The sequence below is a fragment of the Balaenoptera borealis genome (assembly GCF_965194805.1).
Source record: "Balaenoptera borealis genome assembly, chromosome: 1".
Lineage (NCBI taxonomy): Eukaryota > Metazoa > Chordata > Mammalia > Artiodactyla > Balaenopteridae > Balaenoptera > Balaenoptera borealis.
The window spans coordinates 106,304,919-106,328,345 of record NC_138860.1 but is presented as its reverse complement, the minus strand read 5'-3'; the positions used below and the strand labels follow the sequence as shown (position 1 = coordinate 106,328,345).

General features: G+C 37.4%; 1 protein-coding gene across 7 annotated transcripts in view; it reads left to right on the top strand.

Annotated features, from left to right (window-relative positions):
- Nucleotides 1-23,427, top strand: part of MFSD14A (major facilitator superfamily domain containing 14A) — a 37,637-nt gene that overhangs the window by 8,762 nt on the left and 5,448 nt on the right. For 2 of the 7 annotated variants that reach the window (XM_082385121.1, XM_082385117.1), the window contains exons 2-9: nt 4,376-4,471; nt 11,517-11,579; nt 12,321-12,448; nt 14,247-14,361; nt 17,357-17,575; nt 17,864-17,977; nt 18,712-18,783; nt 22,786-22,917. In XM_082385121.1, coding sequence (XP_082241247.1) covers nt 4,376-4,471; nt 11,517-11,579; nt 12,321-12,448; nt 14,247-14,361; nt 17,357-17,575; nt 17,864-17,977; nt 18,712-18,783; nt 22,786-22,917 — 939 coding nt within the window. The remainder of the gene's footprint in view (nt 1-4,375; nt 4,472-11,516; nt 11,580-12,320; nt 12,449-14,246; nt 14,362-17,356; nt 17,576-17,863; nt 17,978-18,711; nt 18,784-22,785; nt 22,918-23,427) is intronic. The other 5 variants (XM_082385123.1, XM_082385120.1, XM_082385118.1 and 2 more) reach the window with 4 other exon arrangements.

Below are 23,427 nucleotides of genomic sequence, written 5' to 3'. Positions count from 1 at the left end.
TGTTTCTGACTTATTTCATTCTGTATGACAGACTCTAGGTCCATCCACCTCACTACAAATAACTTAATTTCGTTTCTTTTTATGGCTGAGAAATATTCCATTGTATATAAGTGCCACATCTTCTTTATCCATTCATCTATCAGTGGACATTTAGGTTGATTCCATGTCCTGGCTATTGTAAATAGAGCTGCAATGAACATTATGGTACATGTCTCTTTTTGAATTATGGTTTTCTCAGGGTACATGCTCAGTAGTGGGATTGCTGGGTCATATGGTAGTTCTATTTTTAGCTTTTTAAGGAACCTCCATACTATTTTCCATAGTGGTTGTATCAATTTACATTCCCACCAACAGTGCAGGAAGGTTCCCTTTTCACCACACCCTTTCCAGCATTTATTGTTTCTAGATTTTTTGATAATGGCCATTCTGACGACGTAAGGTGATTATTTTATTTTATTTTAATTTATTTTATTATTTTTGGTTGTGTTGGGTCTCTGCTGCTTCGCGCGGGCTTCCTCTAGTTGCAGTGAGCAGGGGCTACTCTTCATTGCGGTGCGCGGGCTCCTCATTGCGGTGCGCGGGCTCCTCATTGCGGTGGCCTCTCCTGTTATGGAGCACGGGCGCCAGGAGCGCGGGCTTCCATAGTTGTGGCTCACGGGCTCTAGAGCGCAGGCTCAGCAGCCGTGGCGCACGGGCTTAGTCGCTCCGCGGCATGTGGGATCCTCCCAGACCAGGGCTCGAACCCGTGTCCCCTGCATTGGCAGGCGGATTCACAACCACTGCGCCACCAGGGAAGCCCCTCCTCTTATTTAAAGTACAGTCATGACTATTAGAAAAGATTCAGAAAATTCAGAACAACATAATAAACAATTTTATGTCACTTAAAATCACTATCTAATATAACCATTGTTAACATTGAGGTGAGTTTTTATTTTGTTCTTCATAGTTGAAATTACACATACAATTTTATATCCTCCTTTGATTTTTTTAAATTTAACATTGCCATAAACATTTTTACTTGTCATTAAAGATTATCAATAAACAGTTTATGGCTGCATATTATTCTGTCTAATTTATATACCATGATTTGATTATAGGATATGTAACTAAAGGTTGAACATTTAGATTTCCATATTTACTACTATAAATGATGCTGCTGTGAACATCTTTGTGGTGGAGCCTTTACTGAATGTTTGGTTATTTCCATGATAGAATGTTATGAGCTATTTTTTAAATTATTTGTTTATATTCTTTATATTTTTATAGCGTCTTAGTGCTTTTGTATTGGTTTTCATGAATGCTTTACCTAGTTAAGATATTAATCTTTTGCTCTTTCTTGCATAGTTTACTCACTTTGTTTTCTTTAAATTCAGCTAACGCTGTACGTGTTTTTCTCAAACCAGTATGCCTAAAACTAATCTTTTATTCTTTCCCTTTTCTTCACTGTCCAGCTGACCAAGGCAGAAACTGAAATCTTTTCATCTTTGATCTTCTCTACCCTCCTCTGCTACATCTAGTCATCCACTGACTGAGTCCTTATTCTACCTCTTAAATATTTTTTGTATCCATTCACTTTGCTCCATCCCTAGTCCCTCTATGTTATTAATACCTTTGCGAAGCTTTCCCAACACTGTCCTTGAATGATTAAGTGTTCTTCACTTAAGCAGCCACTTCCAGGCTTTTGGCCTATGTGTATATTTATACACATTGTTATGTAATTATCATCTTACTTTTTATCAGTATTTCTCAGACAGTTTTCCAAGGAACTCAAGTGTTGGTGAGATACTGTCTCTTATATGACAGAGGATTTCATGGTCAAGTTTGGAAAATAATATCTTCTTGGAGATTCATAATATAAATAATATAATATAAATTAGCATGTTAAAGGCCCTGAGAAGTTCTACTTGGCATTTTAATAGGTGCTGAGTATATGTGATGGTGAACAAAACTAGTTTGGAGCTTAACGAAATCCTGTGGACATTTGTTTTTACCTTATCTATTTGGTACTGGGCATTACCCCTTCCTTCCTAAAACTGCTCCTTTGTCATCTGTGACACTGTATTCTCTTGATTCTCCTGATGTTTCTCTGATTGTTCCTTCTTTATCTTCAAGGGTTCCTTTTCTTCTGCCCACTGCAGTCGACCCATGAACAACATGCGTTTGAACTGCCCGGGTCCACTTATACATGGATTTTTTCAATAAATACATACTACAGTACTACATGATCTGCAGTTGGTTGAATCCACAGGTGCAGAACCTGGATATGGAGGGCTGACTGTAAAGTTATACATGGATTTTTGACTGTGTGGGGCTCCGTGCCCCTTAACCCCTGCATTTTTCAAGGGTCAACTGTACTTAAATTTTGGTGTTTCTTGGGGCTCTGTCTTAGCCCACCGCTCTTTTCACACTTCATCTCACCAACTCTGGTGGTTTCAGATATCACATTTGCTGCTGACTAATTGTTTTAATCAGCCCTCAGAGGACAATAGAAATGTTTTAAGTACAAGGGCTATCTTATAGATAGAATCTGAAGTAAATCTGAGCCTCATGGGGGAAAAAGAGCTAGGAAGCTACCAGCTTCCACTAGTAGACAACCAAGCTAAAAACTTGGAAGTCTTCTTGACTCTTCCTCCCACATTTATCAAATTCTTTCAGTTTCAAATCCTAAATTCTTATTTCCATTCCCTCCCTTCCAGCATCCATGCCACTCCCCTATGTCATGCCCTCATCACCTCTTGTTTGAACTGATTCTAATAGCCTGCTTCTTCATGCAGTTTGCTCCTGTTACATCCTTTAGGAAATCACCATGATGTATTGAAAAATGCAGGTCTCATCACACCATTCTCTTGCTTAAAACTCTTCAGTGGTTTCCTGTATCTCTAGAGTGAAGATGAAAAACTCCTTACCAAAGCTTAGAGGCTACTTCTCCTGCCTTCCTTTCAGCCTTAAACTGTCATGGCCATTGTCTACTTCGTCTGTTTTTTTTCTCCGATGTGATTGTCCACACTACTTCATTTTCTTGCAGTAAACTTTCCTTGCTTCCTAACTTGTATATGTCTCTTTTACTGCATTTACATATAAGCAGATGATTATAGTGAGGCCTCTTCCTCTCTACACTGTGAGCTCCTTGAGATCAGGGAGTGTGTCTTACTGGTTTTTTGTAATCCCAGCACCTCTGGTACTCTGAATGTTTGTTGAATGAATGAGGTCTTGTACAAACTCATTCCCAGCCATGGTCCTTCAGCTCTTATGTCTCCCAATCCCTACCCCACCTCTGTTGTCTGATTCCTCAACTGCAAGTTCTCCTACAAAGGGGGTTTTCAGGTACCTGTATTCTGCAGGTTGGGAGAGACATCTATTTTTATAAAATGATGTAGCATCATTTTTAGTGTATAGAGAAATCCAAATACTATTAATATTTTGCATATAAGACTACTGAATATATTTTTAAAACTTAAGTATGACATTGTTATATGTATTCATTAAACTTGTCTTTCTGTTATATAAACTTGTTAATGGTGACTGAGTTAATGTTATAGGTCATTTGCTTTTCTATCAATTTAATATTGCCCTTAGAAATATAAACTCCAGCAACTGAAGTAATTCTTAAGATATCTTTAGCAGCAGTATAAAGTTAATTTTGTAATGTCTTTCTTGTGTATATCAAGTCCCAGATCTCTCATATACTACTCGTGACTTTTCTGCTTTTGAACCATGTTGGTGTCTGTTTCCATTCTTGCCACGTGATTCATTTATGTTTTGGGATCAGTGCAGTAGTCTCTTAACTTTCCTTAGTTTTGCCCCCTTTTAATCTATCTGTTACACCTTTGCCGGAATGATCTTTCTTAAAACTTTCATCTGTTTTACTTAACATCCTTTAGTGGCTCCCCATTGCCTTCAGAATTGAACATAGACTCCTTAGCATGGAAGTTAGCCCTGTGTGCCTCTAAGCTCATCTCTCAATACTCTCAGCGTGCAGCCCGTGCTCTAGTTGTACTGAACTGTATGAGTCCTGTAATACCTCCTGCTCTCAAGCCTTACCACCTTTGTGCAGGCTGCTTCCTTGACTTCTGCTGTCCTCCTTCCCACTCCTGCTCCTGGCCTACTTCCTTTACATCCTTTCAGCCTTCCTCCTGGAATTCTGATACTCCCCTCCCCACTCTGGATTCTGTGTTCCCATTGCACACTGTGCTTATATAATGTATGTATTTGTTTCCTTGTCTGCCCCCATCACCTTGAGGACAGGGACAGTGAGAGTCCAGATATGTGGCATAGTGCCCAGTACATGCATGTTCTCCATAAATGTTTATCGACTGTTGTCATTGTTAGTAATTCTGGAATGCACCGTTAATGTTTTAAAACTCTGTTTTTGTAGCCTCAAGGAATAGGTTCTCCTAGTGTTTATCATGCGGTTATCGTCATCTTTTTGGAGTTTTTTGCTTGGGGATTATTGACAGCACCCACCTTGGTGGTAAGTAATCTTTTAACTTATTTATCACTGACTTTAAAATTTCTTTTTCTTCGGTTTCAGGAGGGAAATCAGTTTTGGGAGGGAAAAAAGGCCCTTTTTCCTTTCCAAGGTTAATTCTCCCACCAATATCGTCAGCCCTTTAGTACTGTATTTTACTGGTTTAGTTGTCTTTTCCAACCTTTACTTCTCCCTTACTTTTTAGCAGGGCTTGGGCGGGTGTGATTCTCTGGTGAACATTGGACAAGTTTAAGCAGGGCTCAGTCCCCCCCTCTGGGTAAGGTGGAAAGGATTCTTATACTGACAAGCTTAGGAAGAATGGTGTCTGTGCCCTGAATCACTCAACATTATTATTTTGAGATTCTTTCTTGCAGTTGCATTTTCCAAATACAAGTTTCTTTTAGTTTAGGCAGAGCATCTAGAGGTAGCCATCTTGAGAGGTCATTCTTTTCATAGCTCTAAGCTGATTTTACTCAAATATTCCCAGGTTTAGAACCTCACAAAAAGACCTCCCTGCCAGACCAAACATCTTAGGTGATAGCTAGTTTTCGCCTGTCGGTTTAGATGAGGGGAATGGAATGAAGGAAGGAGTAATGGTAGACCTCTATGATATCTTGAAAGGTGTAATCAGGATAAATGTACAGCTTTCTAAATCCCAGAAGAACAGATTTTTAAAGAGATATACTTCCTTGTATTTTCATGAGCTTGTTTGTTGATACACAAAAAAGACTTTTATAAAAAGTTTGTTCATAAATAAATTGAATGATCATATATAGATAGATTGAACTAGTCTAATAATCATTATGATTATGACATTTGTAACCACATTATACTGTAATAACCTGATGTCAAGGGCTACTGTGGTGCTGTAATAACTATGTGTTCTCACACCTTTGTATTAGCTTTCTAATATTAGAGTGTGCTTATTTATAATCTACCAATTTAACATATAAATCTGTCTGGTGGATCATTAGTCCTGTGGTTTAAAGTACTTGAGCTTTGTAATAGCAGTTTGTATATATTTATATAATGATGAGTCCAGGCATGGTACTAAGCACTGTAAATATGTTACTTTAAATCCTCAAAACCACTTTATCAGTGAGGAAATTAGCCTCGTAATGATGCCGAAAGCTCAGCCTCTCTGTATACTGGTGCCAAATCAAATCTTGGAGACAGAGTTTTGGGTGAAGTAGAAGAGAATAGCTTTATGGCTTTGCCAGGCAAAGAGGAACACAGCTGGCTCCTGCCCTCTGTGAAACTATGAATATGTGTCCCAACCTGGGAGGATTTGATGAAGAGTTTTATAGCAATAGTTCAAGGCTGGAGTTGCTGATAAGATTAGGGAGGGTATGTGTAGGGCCTGCACTCCTTTAATCTCATCTCAGGTAATCTTGATGAGCTTCTCTGGTTCCTTTAGTCTGGCCTCAGTTGGTCTTCTCTGGTATGGAGAATGCTGACATCTTCCATTTGTTGGTTTTAATTCTATAAAAGGGCTTAAAGATATTGTTATGTGTGTCCCTTGAGGTGGAACCAGGACGCTGCCCCAAGGCTGCACTATTGTTTCTTGACTGTTCCTCCCTTGGCTCTGCATCCCTTCCCTTCCTGGATTAGCAACTGTTCAAATCTGCCCTTTGGAACTCAGGGAAGGTCATGGAGGCTGAACCGAAAGGCTCCCTGTGCCCAGGAGCCCCTACAGGGTCCTCCTCAGTTTCGGTAATACAGATGAGGAAATTAAGGTTTAGAAGAGTTAAGCAACTTGTTACTCTGATAGTAAACTGCAGCTTTGGTTTTAAACCTAGGCTTGTTTTGTTCCCAGTGCTCAGTCTTGGAGAATACTGGTAGCAAGTGGTTCATACCCATGTTTTAGGTAGTTGAGGTTATCTGCAGCCCAACTACTAGCTGAGTAGAGAGATTAAAATATTGGGTAAACTGTGAGCAAGCCATCAAAAAAAAGCTTTTTGTGATGATTCCATAATTTGAAGTGTGTGTAGCTGTTTTTTAAATTCGTATCTCATTTATATTTTTTAGATCTCTCAACTTTTTGTCTAACTTTGGTATCATTTTTTCTAATCGGACAAAAAGAGTGTCTTCTTTAAGAACAAGGAAGAAATCCAGTTATTTAGATATAACTGCTTGCTTGTTAGTTCATTTTTCATAGCTATGGGAAAACTGTGTGCTTAGTACGTTCTTAACTATTTTTTGTTAATTAAAAAATGGATAGTACCTTTGATTTTTCTTTTTCTTTTTCTCTTTTCTTTTACTTTTTAAAACACTGAATTGAATTATGGTCAGGAAAATGAAAAGTGCTAATTTGGGACTTAATGAATTATTTTTCTTTTGCCAGCATAAATACATTTCTTAGAATAATTGCTATAACATTGTTGCCAATTATTTTATTTATGGAAGGACTTTTTTTGCCCCATTGTTGTTGTAACAGTTACTCTTAATTCCCATGTTTGTTTTTAATACTTGAATTTTTTTAAATGGTGAAATGATGAGGTGTTACCTGGGGCAGTTGTCCATAATATTATCGTCATAATTCTTTACCTTTTCCAATTTTTCACTTCATTATATTTTTTTAAATCAAGCTTTCTCTCACGAAAAATAAGTTCAAATATTAATGAATGTTAAGCTCAGAGTTTTATTTTTCTGATTCTTTTCTCATCTTTAATGTATACACATTTTTAAAAATAATTGCAGTGTTTGTGCTCTACATTTTTTTGCTTGATGGGGAAAACCTTGGGTGGCGAGTTTTAGGCAAAACAAGGATTGAATTGTAGAGATTAGATGTACCTAAGTGTTGAGATTTGTTATACTCTAGGTACTTCCTGGTGTTTTGGCCTTTGGGCATTGGAACAGCAAGAATCTTTGAAACGTCACTGAAAAAGAATTGTGCATGGGAAATCTATATATATACAGTCCTCTCTCTCCATGTTATATATGTTACTTTTTAGTAATTAGAAACACAGTGTGTGCCTGTTGTAGACCATTAAGCAATGTGAAATGTGTAAGAACAGGAAAGTTCTCCTGCAGTCCTACTCATCCCTCCAGGCAACCATCAGTTTAGGAGATTTTGGCTTCAGGGTAGGCTTTACCAGCCCCATTAGGACAGATTGGCCAACTGGAGATGAAGGTTTCAGCTGTTAGAATGTGGTATCTATTAATTCAGTGATTTTTTTAAACCAGAGGTGAATATTAGTGATACCTGTTTTTGTTTTTGTTTTTTCCCCCAAATACCTAGGCCTTACGACCTGTCTGGCTGAAATCAGAGTTTTCAAGGGGGGAGGCTCAGGCATGTGTATTTTTTAGAAGTGATTCTCATATATCTAGTATATATCACTAATTAAGAACCAATATACTAATTCAGTGTGGGCTTTTAAAAAAGGTTTTGCTCATTTTGAGACTTTCTGCTTGCAATTTTTTATTGTTGTTGATTTTATTAGCAGCCTTTTTCTCTTTGTTTTGGACTCCTATACTCCCCGGTGTTGGGGTGTGGGGAAAAGTGAGTTTCGGGGTAGAAGACACCAAGTTGTAGCACTTTGCTCTCTTTTCCAAAAGTCTGTTAACCTTTAAACATTTTATTTCTGTCTTAGGTGTTTTGAAACTGATTATAAATATAAATGGTGCCTGCTAGAGAGTCACAGCTCTTAACATTCATTTAAAAAGGGAAAGTGAGGATGTAGATATAATTGAGTTTATTTGCATTTTATGTATCTCTCTCTTCCCATACATAGCTCTCAAAAATTATAAAGTTTAAGCATTTCAATTTTCAAAGATACTCTTTGAGTTAATTCATTTAACAGATAACCAAATTTAAAACATATTAATTATAATAAATGTTTGGTTTTGGATTTATAATAGCCTTCATTTTAAAAAGTAATGTGAAGTTAAAAGAAATTTTTAAAAAATTTCATGTGGTTGCAATTATCTTTGAGTTTTAAGCCCATACAGCTTCCAGAACACTGTTCTAGAATACAGTCAAAGAACAAAGGCTGCGTTCTATGTGGAGGACCTGCCCAGGGGAGGATGGTGAAATCTCCACCAGCAAGGGGATTTACATTAATTACACAGAAGAATTTTATACTGACATTTTTAAGGACAGTAATCTAACACTTTGAGAGGTTATGACTGTATGGTTGGTTCATAGTGGGTGTTCAGTCAGTGATTATTGATTGACTAAATAATATACATTTACATAAAGAGAATTAATGACAGTAGGTCTAAGGATCTATAATGCTAAGAAGGGGCTTCACTTTTTTGACAGACCTATGGTTCTAGAAATACTAGGCCAATATTTGATGGCTCAAGTTGCTAGATGCACAGTCCATGTTACAGAGCAAGACCCTGCGCTCCAGTCCTCCAGCATCTCTTCTATATCAGTGGCTTAGCATTCTTTGCTCAGAGATAGTCCTGAAGCAGTTAATAGTTTAAGGACTATTTACTCTCAAAATTTTTTAAGTTCTTAAAAATTTTAAGATGCATAAAATTTATTGAAAAATGATACATTTTTTTCCTATTCAGCTCCAGTGTTTAAGGGTCCCCCAGGATCAAAAATCTTTACAACCAACATTTTTATTACTTCTTATATTAATATTTGTCTCTGTGTTAAAATTTTTATTAAAAAAAAAAACAAACGTGAGGGTTTGTTACCTTTAGCTATACTCCTTTGGAGGGGTTATAAAAGTTTTTATTTTGTAACATTGGTTAAATCAATTTGCATAATTGTCATGTTCTATTAAGTCATTTTGAAGGCAGAATTTATAATCTGTTAATTATGAACATTTAGTGAACAGTTAATATATGAAGGCACTCTATTGATGAGGGACTAATAGAAATAAAAATATATTAAATGCAAAGTGTAGTAGATATAGTGCCTGTCTGCCCTTAAGAAGTTTGAAATATAATTGAAAAGAAATATTTATCAAATACCTGAAAAGATGAAAAATACAAGACCTAAGTAACGGAGTACTGTAATATAAAAAATATTAGAAAGCTGTATGTGATGACCAAGGGAGTGCTGTAATCACCTATTATATGGTCCTAATGGAGAAATTGATTGCTTTGGACAGGAAAGTTTGGTAGCAAAGGAGCAATATGGAAGATTTTGGGGTCGACTAGATAGGGAAGATAAGGGGAACAAACATTTATGGTAGATAGGATATCATGTGTAAAAGTATGAATATTGGAAAGCATAGGAATATTTCTAAAATAGTGAAAAGACCGGATTGATTGGAATGGAAGATGGCTTGGCAAAGTGAATTGTTAGAAATAAGATTTAGTGTATTACAAAACTTCTTGCAAGCATTTGTTATGTCCTTCTTTCTTTTTAACACCAAATCCATTCTTTGTCCCTAAAAAGAATTGGCCCTTAGTAATAACTGGAACAAAAGCAGATTTGAGTTGTTATGAAAGGTTTGGGGATACCACTTTAAGGAGTTTAAATCTTTTTGTCTAGTACAAGAACTAGCAAACTATGGCCAGAGCAAATACTGCTAGTACCCTGTTTTTTGTAAATAAAGTCTTATTGGAACACAACCATACCTATTCATTTACATATAGTCTATGGCTGCTTTTATTGAGTTGAGCACTTGTGACAGAGATTGTTTGGCCTGCAAAGCTAGAAAAAACTGAAAATATTTACTGTCTGGTTCTTTACAGAAAAAGTTTGCACCCACCTTCTTTGGATCCGTGGGTCTTCACTATAAATAGTAAATAATACGGTTTCTCAGCTATTGAGATTTGGGACCAGATGATTATTGGGGGGGAGGGCAGGATGTATCATAGGATGTTCAGCAGCCTTCCTGACCTCTACCTCATAGATGCCAGTAACGTCTTTTCTTTCCCCCGACCCCCGCCCTCCCCCATCCATCATGTTGTGATAAAAATGTCTCCAGACATTGTCAGATGTCCTCTGGGGGTCAAAATCACCCTCCGTTGAGAATCACAAAATATATGAATATCATAAATATGTGATTTTTCCCATATTAGTGATTTTCTTTGAATACTAAACATTTCTAATTTTATTTTTACATACAAGCTAATTTTTGTTAAATTTCTAGTTATTGGCAGAAGAGTAACTGAAGAAAAGCGAGCCTTCTAATCTTTCTAAAGGTTTTACTTGCAGGATGTTAGAAAGTACAACCAGCTTAGTTTTTCTTCCTAAAGAGAAGATTTTCCGACCTGTCTCATTCCCCACATTGCCATTCTCTATTGTTTTTGAGAGACAGTATGGTATAATGGAAGAAGCATTGGCTTTAAGTCAAGCAAGAACTCAGTTGCCACATCTGTAAAGTGGTAATATCTAATTCATAATATTGTTAGGATTAAATAAAAGTATATATAAAGCCTCTGATACATAGGCTGTGAAAATGGTGGTTGCTGCTTTTTATTTTTTTAGTTACCTTTCCCCCAGTTACTTTCTCAACCAATGAGTTCCCAATGATTCACTTGTTACCCAGTGAACAGACTGATGCCATGTGGTTTGAGACCAGGCCTTGGAAAGGATAAAGAAACTTGTTATACATTTTCATGGGATGGGATTTTTTTTTTTTCTTTCTTACCTTACGGAATCTCTAGGTCCACTTTTTGGCATTAAAATTTCCCTATTTATTCTCCTAGTCTCCTATCTTAGATAATACACCTGTCTGTAAAGGGAGTTATAAGTCAGTCGGTTATATGTTGGAAACAGGATAGCATAGTGATTAAAAGCATGGACTTTCAAGCTTGACTTCCTGTGTTCACTTTCAGTTTTGCCACTTACTATGTGATCTTAGATAAGACATTTAACCTCTCTGTGTATCAGTTTTCTAATAGGGCCATTATGAAGAATGAAAGGAGATAATGTGATAAAGTGCCCAATTTAGTGTCCTGTGACATAGTAAATGCCATATAAATGTTTGGTATTTTTAGTATTTTACTCATATGCATAGTGTCATACAAACCTGAAAATTTATATGAAATAAAATTGGATTGTGTTATGAAGGGATGTTTTAAGTTTTACTAGGACTAAAATGTAGCATGAGCTTTTTATTTTGTTCTTATTCTTTAGGTATTACATGAAACCTTCCCTAAACATACATTTCTGATGAATGGCCTAATTCAAGGAGTAAAGGTAGGATCAATCATATATATATATATATACATATGTATATGCATGTACACAAACATGCACATATATACTTATGTAAATATATGTAATTCTGCCAGTTTATTAAGTTAGTTGATCAGTCTCCTAAGTGTTAATTTTTACAATTGGAGTATATCTTGGGGGATTACTTAGCATTTTTTAAATGAACTGGGTTTTAAATATGATTTGACTCACATATAGCCAACTGTGTATAATAATGATAAAGCACATCATAACAAATTTCCCCTGTGTTTTACGTGTTGGCACTTTCATTACAGAGATCTGAGTGCTTTTTGTAAACTAGCAACAAGAAAATAGATTGAAGAGAAAAGTACTATTTAAAAAATGCATGAGTATAAAATATATCAATATGGTAAAGTTTTGATTATTCTACATATTCTTTACTCTTGATTCCATTTGATCAACAAGTTTATAAACTGATAATTAGCATATGATATTCCTTCTAGAATTGCTAGAGTTGTGGTTGAGAATTCATTAGAACGTTTTGTGTTTGATATGCTACCAGAGCCCGCAGATGGTTCTATACGGTCTTGAGAAATTTTAAAATTATATACAGACAAGAAACAAGTTGTTTATCTAAAGTTTTGTGATATACTTATTTTAAAAATAAACTTGTTTAAAATTCTTCTGTGGTAGTAAAATGATTTGTTTTTGGCTCATCAGTATACATGGTATATGTATTTTCTTCATTTAACTTTTTTTTAGGGTTTGTTGTCATTCCTCAGTGCCCCACTTATTGGTGCTCTTTCTGATGTTTGGGGCCGAAAATCCTTCTTGCTGCTAACAGTATTTTTCACGTGTGCCCCAATTCCTTTAATGAAGATCAGCCCATGGTACGTGCACATTATAACAACTAAATATCAACTATTAATTGTTTTCTGAATATTCCCTTATTTCTTTCACTTTTTTTCCATCCTATCTATGTAGGTTTTTATTTTTCTAATACATTTATTCTTTGATACAGATAAAAGGGCCTTTAAAAATATAGTCGCTAAGTAATATAACAGTAAGTAATAAAGTTCTTTGAACTAGATGCCACTATAGGAAGCATGTAGACTACCAGCTAATCTACTTTTGGATTTCACAGCCCAAATTTCAAAACAATATTTTAGGTACTGGATAGGGTTGCTAACTTTTTATTTTCTTAAGTAGGATGTTAAAAACACAAGGTTTATCATCATTATCTATATTAATTAGGAATAGATTTTGTTATATATCAGTAAAGTCCCAAATAATAGTTTCTTAAAAACAAGGAAATTCATTGCTGATTTCTCTCTCCATATGAAAGAAGTCTGGAGTTGAGTAGTCCAGAGCTGGTAGGGCAGTTCCCGGGAACCAGACTTTTTCTATCTTCATGCTCTGCCATCCTCCACTCTCACCTCACGGTCCAGGATGGCTGCTTAAGTGAGCTCCGGCTTGTGTCACCTTCAGGCAGAAAAGATGGAAGGAGTGGCTACAAAGAACATACTGCCTTCCTTTAGGGAAACTATGGAATTCCCACCCAACCTCTGCTTGCATCTGTTTGGTCAGATTTCAGGCATACGCTGCTCCTAGTTACAAGAGGCTGGGCTCTTGGCCACTCTGATTAAAATCAAGAGTCTTCCACTGAGGAGGAAGGGAGGGAAAGCTCACAAAGAGAATGATTTTCCCAAGATAATAGAGCCCAATTTAGTTGTACATTTTTTAATTCTTTGACTAATATTCTACTCCACTTGAATATTAATGTTAGTTAATTCTATATCATAGATCGGCTGTATTTCCATGGTGAATCTAGAAAGGTCAGGGCTATTGATGAGGCAGGATCTTCCTTCCTCTCATAGGTGAGATATAACTCTGAAGGCCAAACCCTTGATGAATGCTAATCATTTAAATGAAATCTTACCAAACAAATTTAGGGCATGAACAAGTTATTTGCTGTGGAAAGCAGCATGTTAGAAAAAAATTTGGTAAGCAATAAAGTCCCGGTGGCATGATATTTTGAAAGTGCAATATGATTTCACTTGATTTTAAAAACTAAACATCAGCATTACAATAGAGACTTCTTATTCTCAGCCAGGTATTTTTGAATCATGTATAGCAAAATGTAATTTGCTTTTTAAAATAGCTTTTGTTCATTTTATTTTGGACACTGCCATACAGGTTGTTTTGCCAACATTTGAAGAACTAAAGTTAACTTATGGAAAAACATCTAGTTTCTATATATAGACTCAAGATAAATATAGACTAACTTGTCCCTCAGTTTTATTTACTGGATTTTGTTTTTTTGTGTAGTACTGTGTTGGGAAATTGTAATAGATGAATTATAGTAGACTCTAGTTTGTTGCTATTTTTAGTAGAAACAACAACAAAGCCACTTAACAATTCAACAATTGGGTAAAAAGTTGACCTGAATTTTCTAATTTTAAGTATTCCTGCATAGTAGCTGAGTTGCTATCGAAGGCCCACATCTAGCCCTGTTTACATAATATCTGGGGCTTATGATTTATAGAAGAATTAATCTATGAACTGTCCTAGTAAGCTGTTGACTGAAATTAGCTATACGTACATTAGTTCACTTATAGAAATGAAGGAAGATTAAGGTAATAGTAATTGTTTTCTAACCATTTCTTGTCAATTGTCTTTCAATCCTAGGTGGTACTTTGCTGTTATCTCTGTTTCTGGGGTTTTTGCAGTGACTTTCTCTGTGGTATTTGCATATGTAGCAGATATAACCCAAGAACATGAAAGAAGTATGGCTTATGGATTGGTATGTATTTTTAATCTGTACCTTTGTATCTGCTGAAAAACACCCTGTTATTGTCTTTTATTACAAGGAGTGCAAGCCTTTGCATTATAAGATTTATTTTTGCATAAATACATTTTATAATAAAATCATCCATTAGACTACATTAAATGTTTTTTCAGTACAAAGCCATGTAAGTTTTGATATTTTCATTCAGTATTAGTCACACATATCAGATTTGAAATTACAGTGGAATATTTTTACCTTATATAAGTTCTTTTTAATAGAATACTAAAAGTAAAGAACTATTCAATATGTAATGAGTTTTAAAATTACTATTATTTAATGGCTAATCTAAAATATAATAGGTTAACACCCATCTCAGGGATCCCAAACCTTTTTGGTGGCTTTCTGGGCCACACAGAGTCTCTCTCATATTTTTTCTTTTTTCTTTTCTTTTTTTTTTTAACTTAGCTTTTTTAAAAATTAATTTTTATTGAATAAGTCTGACATAATAACATTATTTAACTTTAAGGTGCACAAAGTGTTACTTTGATCCATTTATATATTGTAATATGATTGCTGTTATAGCTATATTTATCACATTACATAATTATAGTACAATATTGTTGTCTATATTCATTTTACTTTGCACTGGATCTCTTTGGCTTATTCACTACTCCTTGCAAGTTTGTCTCTCATATTCTTTTGTTTTTGCTTGTGGACATGTGTTTATATCACTTTTAACATGGAAGAAACATTTATAGCTAGATTCGGCCCACAGGCAGTAGTTTGCCAAACTCTGAACACTTAATGTCTATCAAATCTAGAAATAAAATAAGTTAACAGATCACTGTTAGCCAGAAGTAGGACAGTGATGAGCTTCAGCAGGGAGCAAGCATCTTTTGTTAAATAAGGACTGAATATTGTGTCAGGTTGAATCTTACTTTTATGAGAGTCTGTTGTCTTTGATTCAAAGATCAGAAAATATAACAAAGAATCATGGAATTAAGAGGATTTGGAGGGAAATACCTATAGTGAGAAACTTACCAAAAAAACTAATGATCAGTTGTAAACTCAAGAACATTAAATGATATGAAGTTAATGATAGCCAGGATGTTTTTAAACAGCTTTATTGAGATATAATTTACATACCATAAAATCTGTCCATTTTATGTGTATAGTTAAATCAATTTTAGTAAATTTATACAGCTTTGCAACATGCCCACAGTCCAGGTTGTTTCCGTTTTTGCTGAGGTAATTTATTTTGTCATAGCCAAATCTTTGAAATTAATAGTTTCAACCTGGAAGCTTTATGTATTGAAGGCACATCTAGGAAATGACAGTTTCAACCTTCTAGAAATAATATGGCTGCAGATAAAAGGGAATAAAGTGATCTTTGTGGTCCTCTTTCTGTCTGGCCAGAAGAAAATAGCCACCAGGCAGGAGAATTGAGGAGAAGGGAAATGACATGAAATACCTACACTCTGATTAGACCTTTGCTCTCTCCTATTCCCAGATACCTCACTGACGCTTACAGTGAGAACCATTGCCCCTTTCCCGACTCCAGTGCCAGAGCTCTGCTCATAACCCAGGTCTCTCTGAGACCACAGCCCACTGTAATGAATTTCTAGAGCTACTGTAACAAAATACGACCACAATACAGTTTTAGAACATTTCCATCAGCCCAAAAAGTTCCCTTGGGCCCATCTGCCATCCGTCTCCACTTTACCTCTGACCCCAGGCAATCACCAGTCTACCTTCTGTCTCTGTAGTTTTGCTTTCAATAGAAATTTCATATAAATGAAATAATGCAAAATGTAGTCTTTTGTGTCTACACTTAGCATAATCTTAGGAGGTTTATCTATGCTGATACATATATCAACAGTTCCTTTTTTATTGCTGCGTAGTATTCCACTGTATGGGATATACCACATTTTGTTTATCCATTCACTAGTTGATGAACGGTTGGGTTGATAGCTAGATGTTTTTAGTTATTAGAATTTTATGTACTTGTCAAATAAGTGCTTGTGTAAATAAGCACTCCTGTGAAGTTTAAATCCTCCATGCAAAAGTCAGAAAGAGCATACAAACAGAATAAAGCACAGAGTAGGGGGCAGAAGCTCATGCACCTCTAACATTGATTTCTAATTATCCTCTGAAGAGTGTGGTCTCTATCAGGTGTTACCTGCTGTCACACCTACTGTTGATTTGCAGGCCACTTTGTCCAGTAGGCCAGATATTTCTGGGATTAACAGTTTTTCTCCCCCTGTTTTCTCTACTTTAATCTGCATTTTCACCAGACTTGTATGGGCTTCCTCAGGATGTTAGAGAGACATGGTTAGAGATGGGCTCAATGCCAAGGATCGATGATCTGGATGATCTCGTTCTTCCTAACCCTGCCACCTAATGATGACCAAGTTCAGATTTGTGCTGTGGCTTAAAACTATTACTGCTGAAAAGATAAACTTTAAAGTCTTTAAGCTTTATTTCAGCCAGCTTTAAATATGTATCAAAGTAAACATTCATTTAATCTTAACTTTAATATTGGGGGAAAAGTCACAGTGGCATGGGATTTCCTTACGGTATTGTTGTAGACTCCGTTCGCAGAGCACTGTGGGGTTATGGAGGCGCCCCAGGGGCCAGCATGCCTGGCAGTCGGGGGGGGGGATTTGGATGGTAATCCAGGCCCCCAACCCTTCTTCAGCTAAAACAGTTTTTTATTTTTAAATCTGTTTTTACTTACAAGTTTGTCAGTAGGATTTATTTAAACAGAGGGCTTCAAGGCTTAAAAGAAAGTTTGAAGCCACTATCTTAGAGGTTATTACATATTTTTTAGTTAAGAATCTAATTCTTTTCTCTTCCTGCAAAAGAAGAAAGTATAAGAAAACTGGCACAGGTAGGAGGAGGAAAGGGAGACTGCAGCAGGAGAACTGACATAAGTCAGAGTCTCTGGTGTGGAAGTAAAGGAGCCAGATGTCCTGCCTAATCTCTTTCTATTGATCTTGGTTTGTTGCAGGTTTCGGCAACATTTGCTGCAAGTTTGGTAACCAGCCCTGCAATTGGCGCTTATCTTGGGCGAGTGTATGGGGACAGCTTGGTGGTGGTCCTGGCTACAGCGATAGCTCTGCTAGATATTTGTTTTATCCTTGTTGCTGTGCCGGAGTCATTACCTGAGAAGATGCGGCCCGCATCATGGGGAGCACCCATTTCCTGGGAACAGGCTGACCCCTTTGCAGTAAGTTGATGCTTTTTCATTCACTTTGGCAAAAAAAATGAATGTGTGATTCAGCACAGCATTAATGTTTTGTTGTGGATGTTTCTTTGGGGAAAACATCGTGATGGATTTTTAAAAATATTTTGAAATACTTTTCAGAATACTTTTGGGGAGGATGAAAATAAACTGGGGGAAAAAAAAGACAACTAGGTATCTGTATGTACACTGCCAGAAGATATCTCTGCATGTTCTTAAGAATAGTTCAGTGTTTTGATATAAAACCTTGCATTGGTCTGTTTTTTGTTCTAGTCCTTAAAAAAAGTGGGCCAAGACTCCATAGTGCTGCTGATCTGCATTACGGTGTTTCTCTCCTACTTGCCGGAGGCAGGCCAATATTCCAGCTTTTTTTTATACCTCAGACAGGTAAAATTCTGTTCTGCCAAGGTGGACTTTTCTTTCATTGTTTAGTGCCTTAATACAAAATATTTAATCTTGAGAGAATTTTAAGAGCAGAGCCTTTTAGAAATGACTATCATTTTTAAAATAATGGCTCACTAGAATTAACCTCCTGTTTAGTGTGGCTGATGTTGCTTATGTGTTTCTATGAAGACTTGTGGCTTAGGCAAAAAGAGAGAATTTTCCTGTCAAAGTGTGTCATTTGAGCTTGTTTATTTGTTGCTTATCAGGTGATGGGATGCTTTAATCCATTCACCTGCTCCAGTCTCTTTGTGATTTAGAGCATATATTTGTAAAGCAGCTAGCCAAAATAAGAGCATTAGTTCTTTTCTCCTTGACACTATTCTTACTAGGCAGAGATTAAGCCTTTATCAGTACTTGTAAAAAGCACAAAATGGTGCAATATTTATTTGTAAAATGGATTTTGAGTGCTTGATAGTGGTCTCCTATTTAGGAAATCGAAATTACGGGATTTAGATTTACTTAATCTAAGTTACGTAGCTATTATTTTCAGTATCTAACACTTATTATAATTTTGGTCCTCAGTGAAAGCCAGATTCTTCCTCTGAGGAGTTCTTTGGTTATAAATGAATTGCATTTTCTTTTTCTGGCCGATTTAATGTTAATATACAAGTAGTTGCATTAGTATGGTATTTGTTGTGCTTATTTTATTAATGTTTCTTTTTCTGGAAACCTTCTAGATAATGAAATTTTCACCAGAAAGTGTTGCAGCATTTATAGCAGTCCTTGGCATTCTTTCCATTATTGCACAGGTGAGTTACTTTTTCGTTAGAGGGAGAGATGTTCGAAGGTTCGGAAACATAATTCTGTTAGTATAGATAGTATTGATTAGATTTTTGGGACTGACACGTACTAATCAACATACGATGTGTAAACCAGAAAGAGAGTTTATTGATTTACACTAGAGTATTCACCTGCATAAAATCAGAAATTTTATGTTAGTGTTGTTCTACTGTTGATTCATTCATTCAGTAGATATTTATTGAATACCTATCATGTGTCAAGCGCTCATGATCCCTACTATTGTAAAGTTTGCATTCTTGTGGGATAAGAGAATGAATAAGCATGTCAGTGTAAGCATATCAGGTATAATGAAAGCTATAGAGAAAAAGGGCACAAGGGATGTAGAGCGTGGCTGGGGGCAGGGTGTTATTTTATTTGGGAGGGTCGGTAAGGCTTTGCTGATACAAGTGACGTTTGAGCAGAGACCCAAAGGAATGAGGAACGGTCCACTGGAATACCTGGAGGAACAATCCACTGGAATATGCCAGAACAGAACTACAACTCTGAAAGACAATTCCTGGCATGTGTAAGAAAGAGCCAGGGGACAGTATGGCTCTGGTGGAGTGAACAAGGGAGAGAGTGTCAGGAGATGAATTCTGAGAGGTGGAGAGGGACCAGATCGCGTGCGGCCTTCTGGGTCATCATAAGACTTGACAAGAAGATAGGAGGGTTTTGAGCAGAGAAGTGACATGAAAGTATTTTTATCTTGGAAACCCAGTTGGTAGCTGGTGGTTGTTTGATGAATAAGATATTAATCAACGTAAGAATCTGGATTTTCTTAGGAGATATTTCATCTGGCCTTCAAACTATCTCATTCCACTCTTTCTCCTTTCTGTGAAAAAACCCCTCCCATTTCTTTCTGTTGGGCTTTGTTTTTTCCAGACTCTGTAAACGATCTACTCTAACACTCTTTCCCACCTTAGATCCAATCTACTAGGTTGCAGCTTTTTCTGTTTTATTCTACTCTTAAAATGGAAAGTAAAGTCCATTTAATAGTACTCTTGGATGTTTCACCATCTTGGAGGTAGGATTGCTTCTGCAGATCTCATCATTTATGAATTTCTGGTAGATTTAGTGATAAACTTCAAATTTAAATTTCAATTGTATAATATACTTCCCCCAAGGCCTCAGAAATGTGCTCGTTAGCTTTGGGGTTATTGTTGCCCATATATAAAAATAGCTTAAAAAAAAAACCTTTCTGGGGGCTTCCCTGGTGGCGCAGTGGTTGAGAATCCGCCTGCCAATGCAGGAGACACGGGTTCGAGCCCTGGTCTGGGAGGATCCCACATGCCGCGGAGCGGCTGGGCCCGTGAGCCACAACTACTGAGCCTGCGCCTCTGGAGCCTGTGCTCCGCAACAGGAGAGGCTGCGATAGTGAGAGGCCCGCGCACCGCGATGAAGAGTGGCCCCCGTTTGCCACAACTAGAGAAAGCCCTCGCACAGAAACGAAGACCCAACACAGCCAAAAATAAATAAATAAATAAATAAATTTATTAAAAAAAAAAAACCTCTCTGAACACAAAGGAGAGTGTACTAAGACTAGAGCTCGATGAATTATCAAATGTTAAACTGACCTTGAATCCTGAGATAAATCCAGCCTGATCATTATGTCTTATCTTTTTCATATATTGCTGAGATTAGATTTGCTACTATTTTATTTGATTCAGATCTTAAAGAGAACAGGCTAACATTTACTCTAATGACACTTAAGAGGTTGGTAGTTGTAAGGTCTTAAGTTCCATTTCATACTTAACTGAGCATGCAAGCTGTAGGTGGGCACCTAGTAAATTTGGGCACACTGTGGACTGCTTGAATGATGAGTTGAAGGTGCTTTAGAGGAAATTTTCCCTCTGCTCAGTAGATTGCATCAGGCACAAAGGAACACAGGATGGAAAACAGTCCCTAAGAGCTCAGAATCCAGGAGGGCAGACATGTGAAGCCAGGAGGGGGCATGGTTGGGTTTGCGCTGGAAAGAGCCCTGCAGCAGCAGGGTCATGAGGGCTGTGAATCTGGAAGGAATGAGCCACGACCCAGCCAGCGTTGCTAGCACGGCAGATACTGTGAACAGAAACATGGTCTACAAGGAATACAGTACTTAAATGACCATTCAGCTTTGGGGGCCTACATAGAAGCATAGTTTTTGAGATGTAAAATCACATTTCTGAAAGTGAGAAAATTAGTTGAACTTCAAAAACAGGTGAATAGGCATATGTAGTCCGCATGTAAATATTGATAATTAAGTTTATGTCATTATATGAATTAAAATATCAAGTAAAATTTATAGCCCCAAAGGAAGAAGCATTAGCTTATGCTCTCATTTATGGCAAGTATACAGTTGAGAATGACTTCTCCCCTGTTGACCTCTAAGCGAAAGACTAGTGTCTTTGACTCTCCTCTCCAGTAGCACAGAGCCTGCCTCTCTTTGTTTATTTTCTTGCTTGCCCTTGTGCCTTTGTTCCTGCCGTCCTTACTGCATCCCCCTTTCACCCCTAAGTATACCTTCTCTGAGTTCTCATATTAACTTGGGTGTATCTCTATCATGGTACAGAATGCACCGTATTATGAATTTTACCTCTTTGTTTCTTATTATTTTTGCCTCAGTAGCTTTGTGAGCTCTAGTAGAGCTCTGAGAGGATTGCGAGGTCAGAATTATATCATATTTGTCTTGGTCAGGCTAACGCCCTGCACTGTGCCTGCGGCCCAGCAGGTGCTAAATTAGAGGTCATTGGTTTTTTCCCATAGTGATTTTAAAACTTTAAAGAGTAGTAGTAAGCATTTAAAAATTGGGAGGTATGATATGAAAATATGGAAGTGCAGCTTCTCCCCCAAATGAGGAGACGTGGTAACATGAATGTGACCTTCAGTGACAGCCCCACGGTCGCTGCCCCTTCGGGCCTTTGCTCTCTGGTTTGCCACAGGCCCCATCACTTCCTTGGCACTAGCAGGCACGGGTTCATCACATCTGCGCTCGATAAACGTTTCCGCGAGTGCTCGGAGATGGTTGTACACGCGTCCTCAGTGCTGTCTCACGCCTGCTGGGCATCGCGCCCTTGACGCGGCTGCGACCGCCACCTGGCTTCCTTCCACCCAGCGCTGTTCGTCTCGTTCAGTGGCATCACCGCTCTCCTGGCTGCTGGGGCCAGGAACCTGGGTGCCATTCTTGATTGCTTTTTTTCTCCTTCTCCCACATCCAGCACATCAGATGGTATCTCCTTTCACTTCTCTCCAAAACATATTTTGAATTGAAGCACTTCTCACCATCGCCATTACTAGGAGCCTAGTCTAAGCCAAGACCGTAGCCTCCATCTGGTCTGTTTCCACGTTTGTCTCCCTACGGCTTATTTGCCAGCTGGCAGAGGAATTGTTGCAAAGTGGGAGTTGAGCCATAGTGTTTTCTTGTTTAATATTCCCTTCCTGTCACAACCAGAATAAAATCTAGGCTCTTGATGGAGCCCCCGTTTCCCCCGTTCTCCATGTTGTTGAATACACTCCAGTCCAGCGCCTATGTGCTTGCTGTCACCCGCAACTGGAGTGCTCTTTGCCTAGATACTCACATGCCACCTCCTCCTCCTCATTCGGCTCTCACCTCAGATGTCGCCTCAGAAGGGCCTTCCCTGCATGTCCTGGTTTGAGCAGCCCCTCTATCACACTACCCTGTCTTATTTTCTTAGAGCAGCTACAACCCGGAATTATCTGGTTTGATAAGTATGCTTATGTCCGTTTTCCCTCTACTGGGAGGTAATCTCTTTGCTGACCAGTACTCTGACCTGGGTCAGTGCCCTCAGACCTAGAATAGCCATTGGATACAGTAGGAACTGGGCAAATATTTGTTGACTGAGTGACCAAAGTTGGTGTCAGTTAACTGTTAATTAGCTGTGTCATCTTGGTTAAGTCATAAGTCATTTTAACCTTTACAACTTGGTTCTCTTGGTTCTCTCCGTTCTCTTTAAAATTTTTTTTTTTTTTTAAAGAAAGAACTTATGCTAGGTGCTGGGGATACAAAGATAAATGAGAAGGAAGTCCTTGCCCTTGGGAGAAAATCGATGTCCCAGTTAGAGTATCATATACACAGGAAGTTTTTCTTCTCTGAGTGCTCGCTCTGGGTGAGTTCCCTTTCATAGCTGTGGTTGTTGAAGAATGTACTCCAGGGCTCCGTGCTTTGTGGAATTCAATCTCACGCTCACCCGATTTAAGGGAAAATCTCAGAGAGGAAAGTTATGAGTGTTAATTGTTCAAGAATCCTTAAAAGAATCTTCATTTGCTTCCCACTGGCTTATTTGTGATTAAGCCTGATTAAACTCTTAAATGATTGTCTCAATTTAAAGAATTTTAAACTTATACTTGATAATTTTGAGTTTAGAGTATCAGCCAGTCATCAAGTATTGATTTCCTGAATTATTTTCACTTCTTCCTCTATGGACTTAATAGCTATCTTAAGGGGTATGTTTAATACTAATGTCCCCAAATGATTGCTGAATTTTTATTAACTTTGAGAGGAAAGCAAGAAAACCCAATTCATAATGTTGTTTATTAAATGTGCCAGGCACAATGCGAAGTATATCATTTCATCTAACTCACATGACACAGTTTTGAAGTAGGTACTATTATCACAG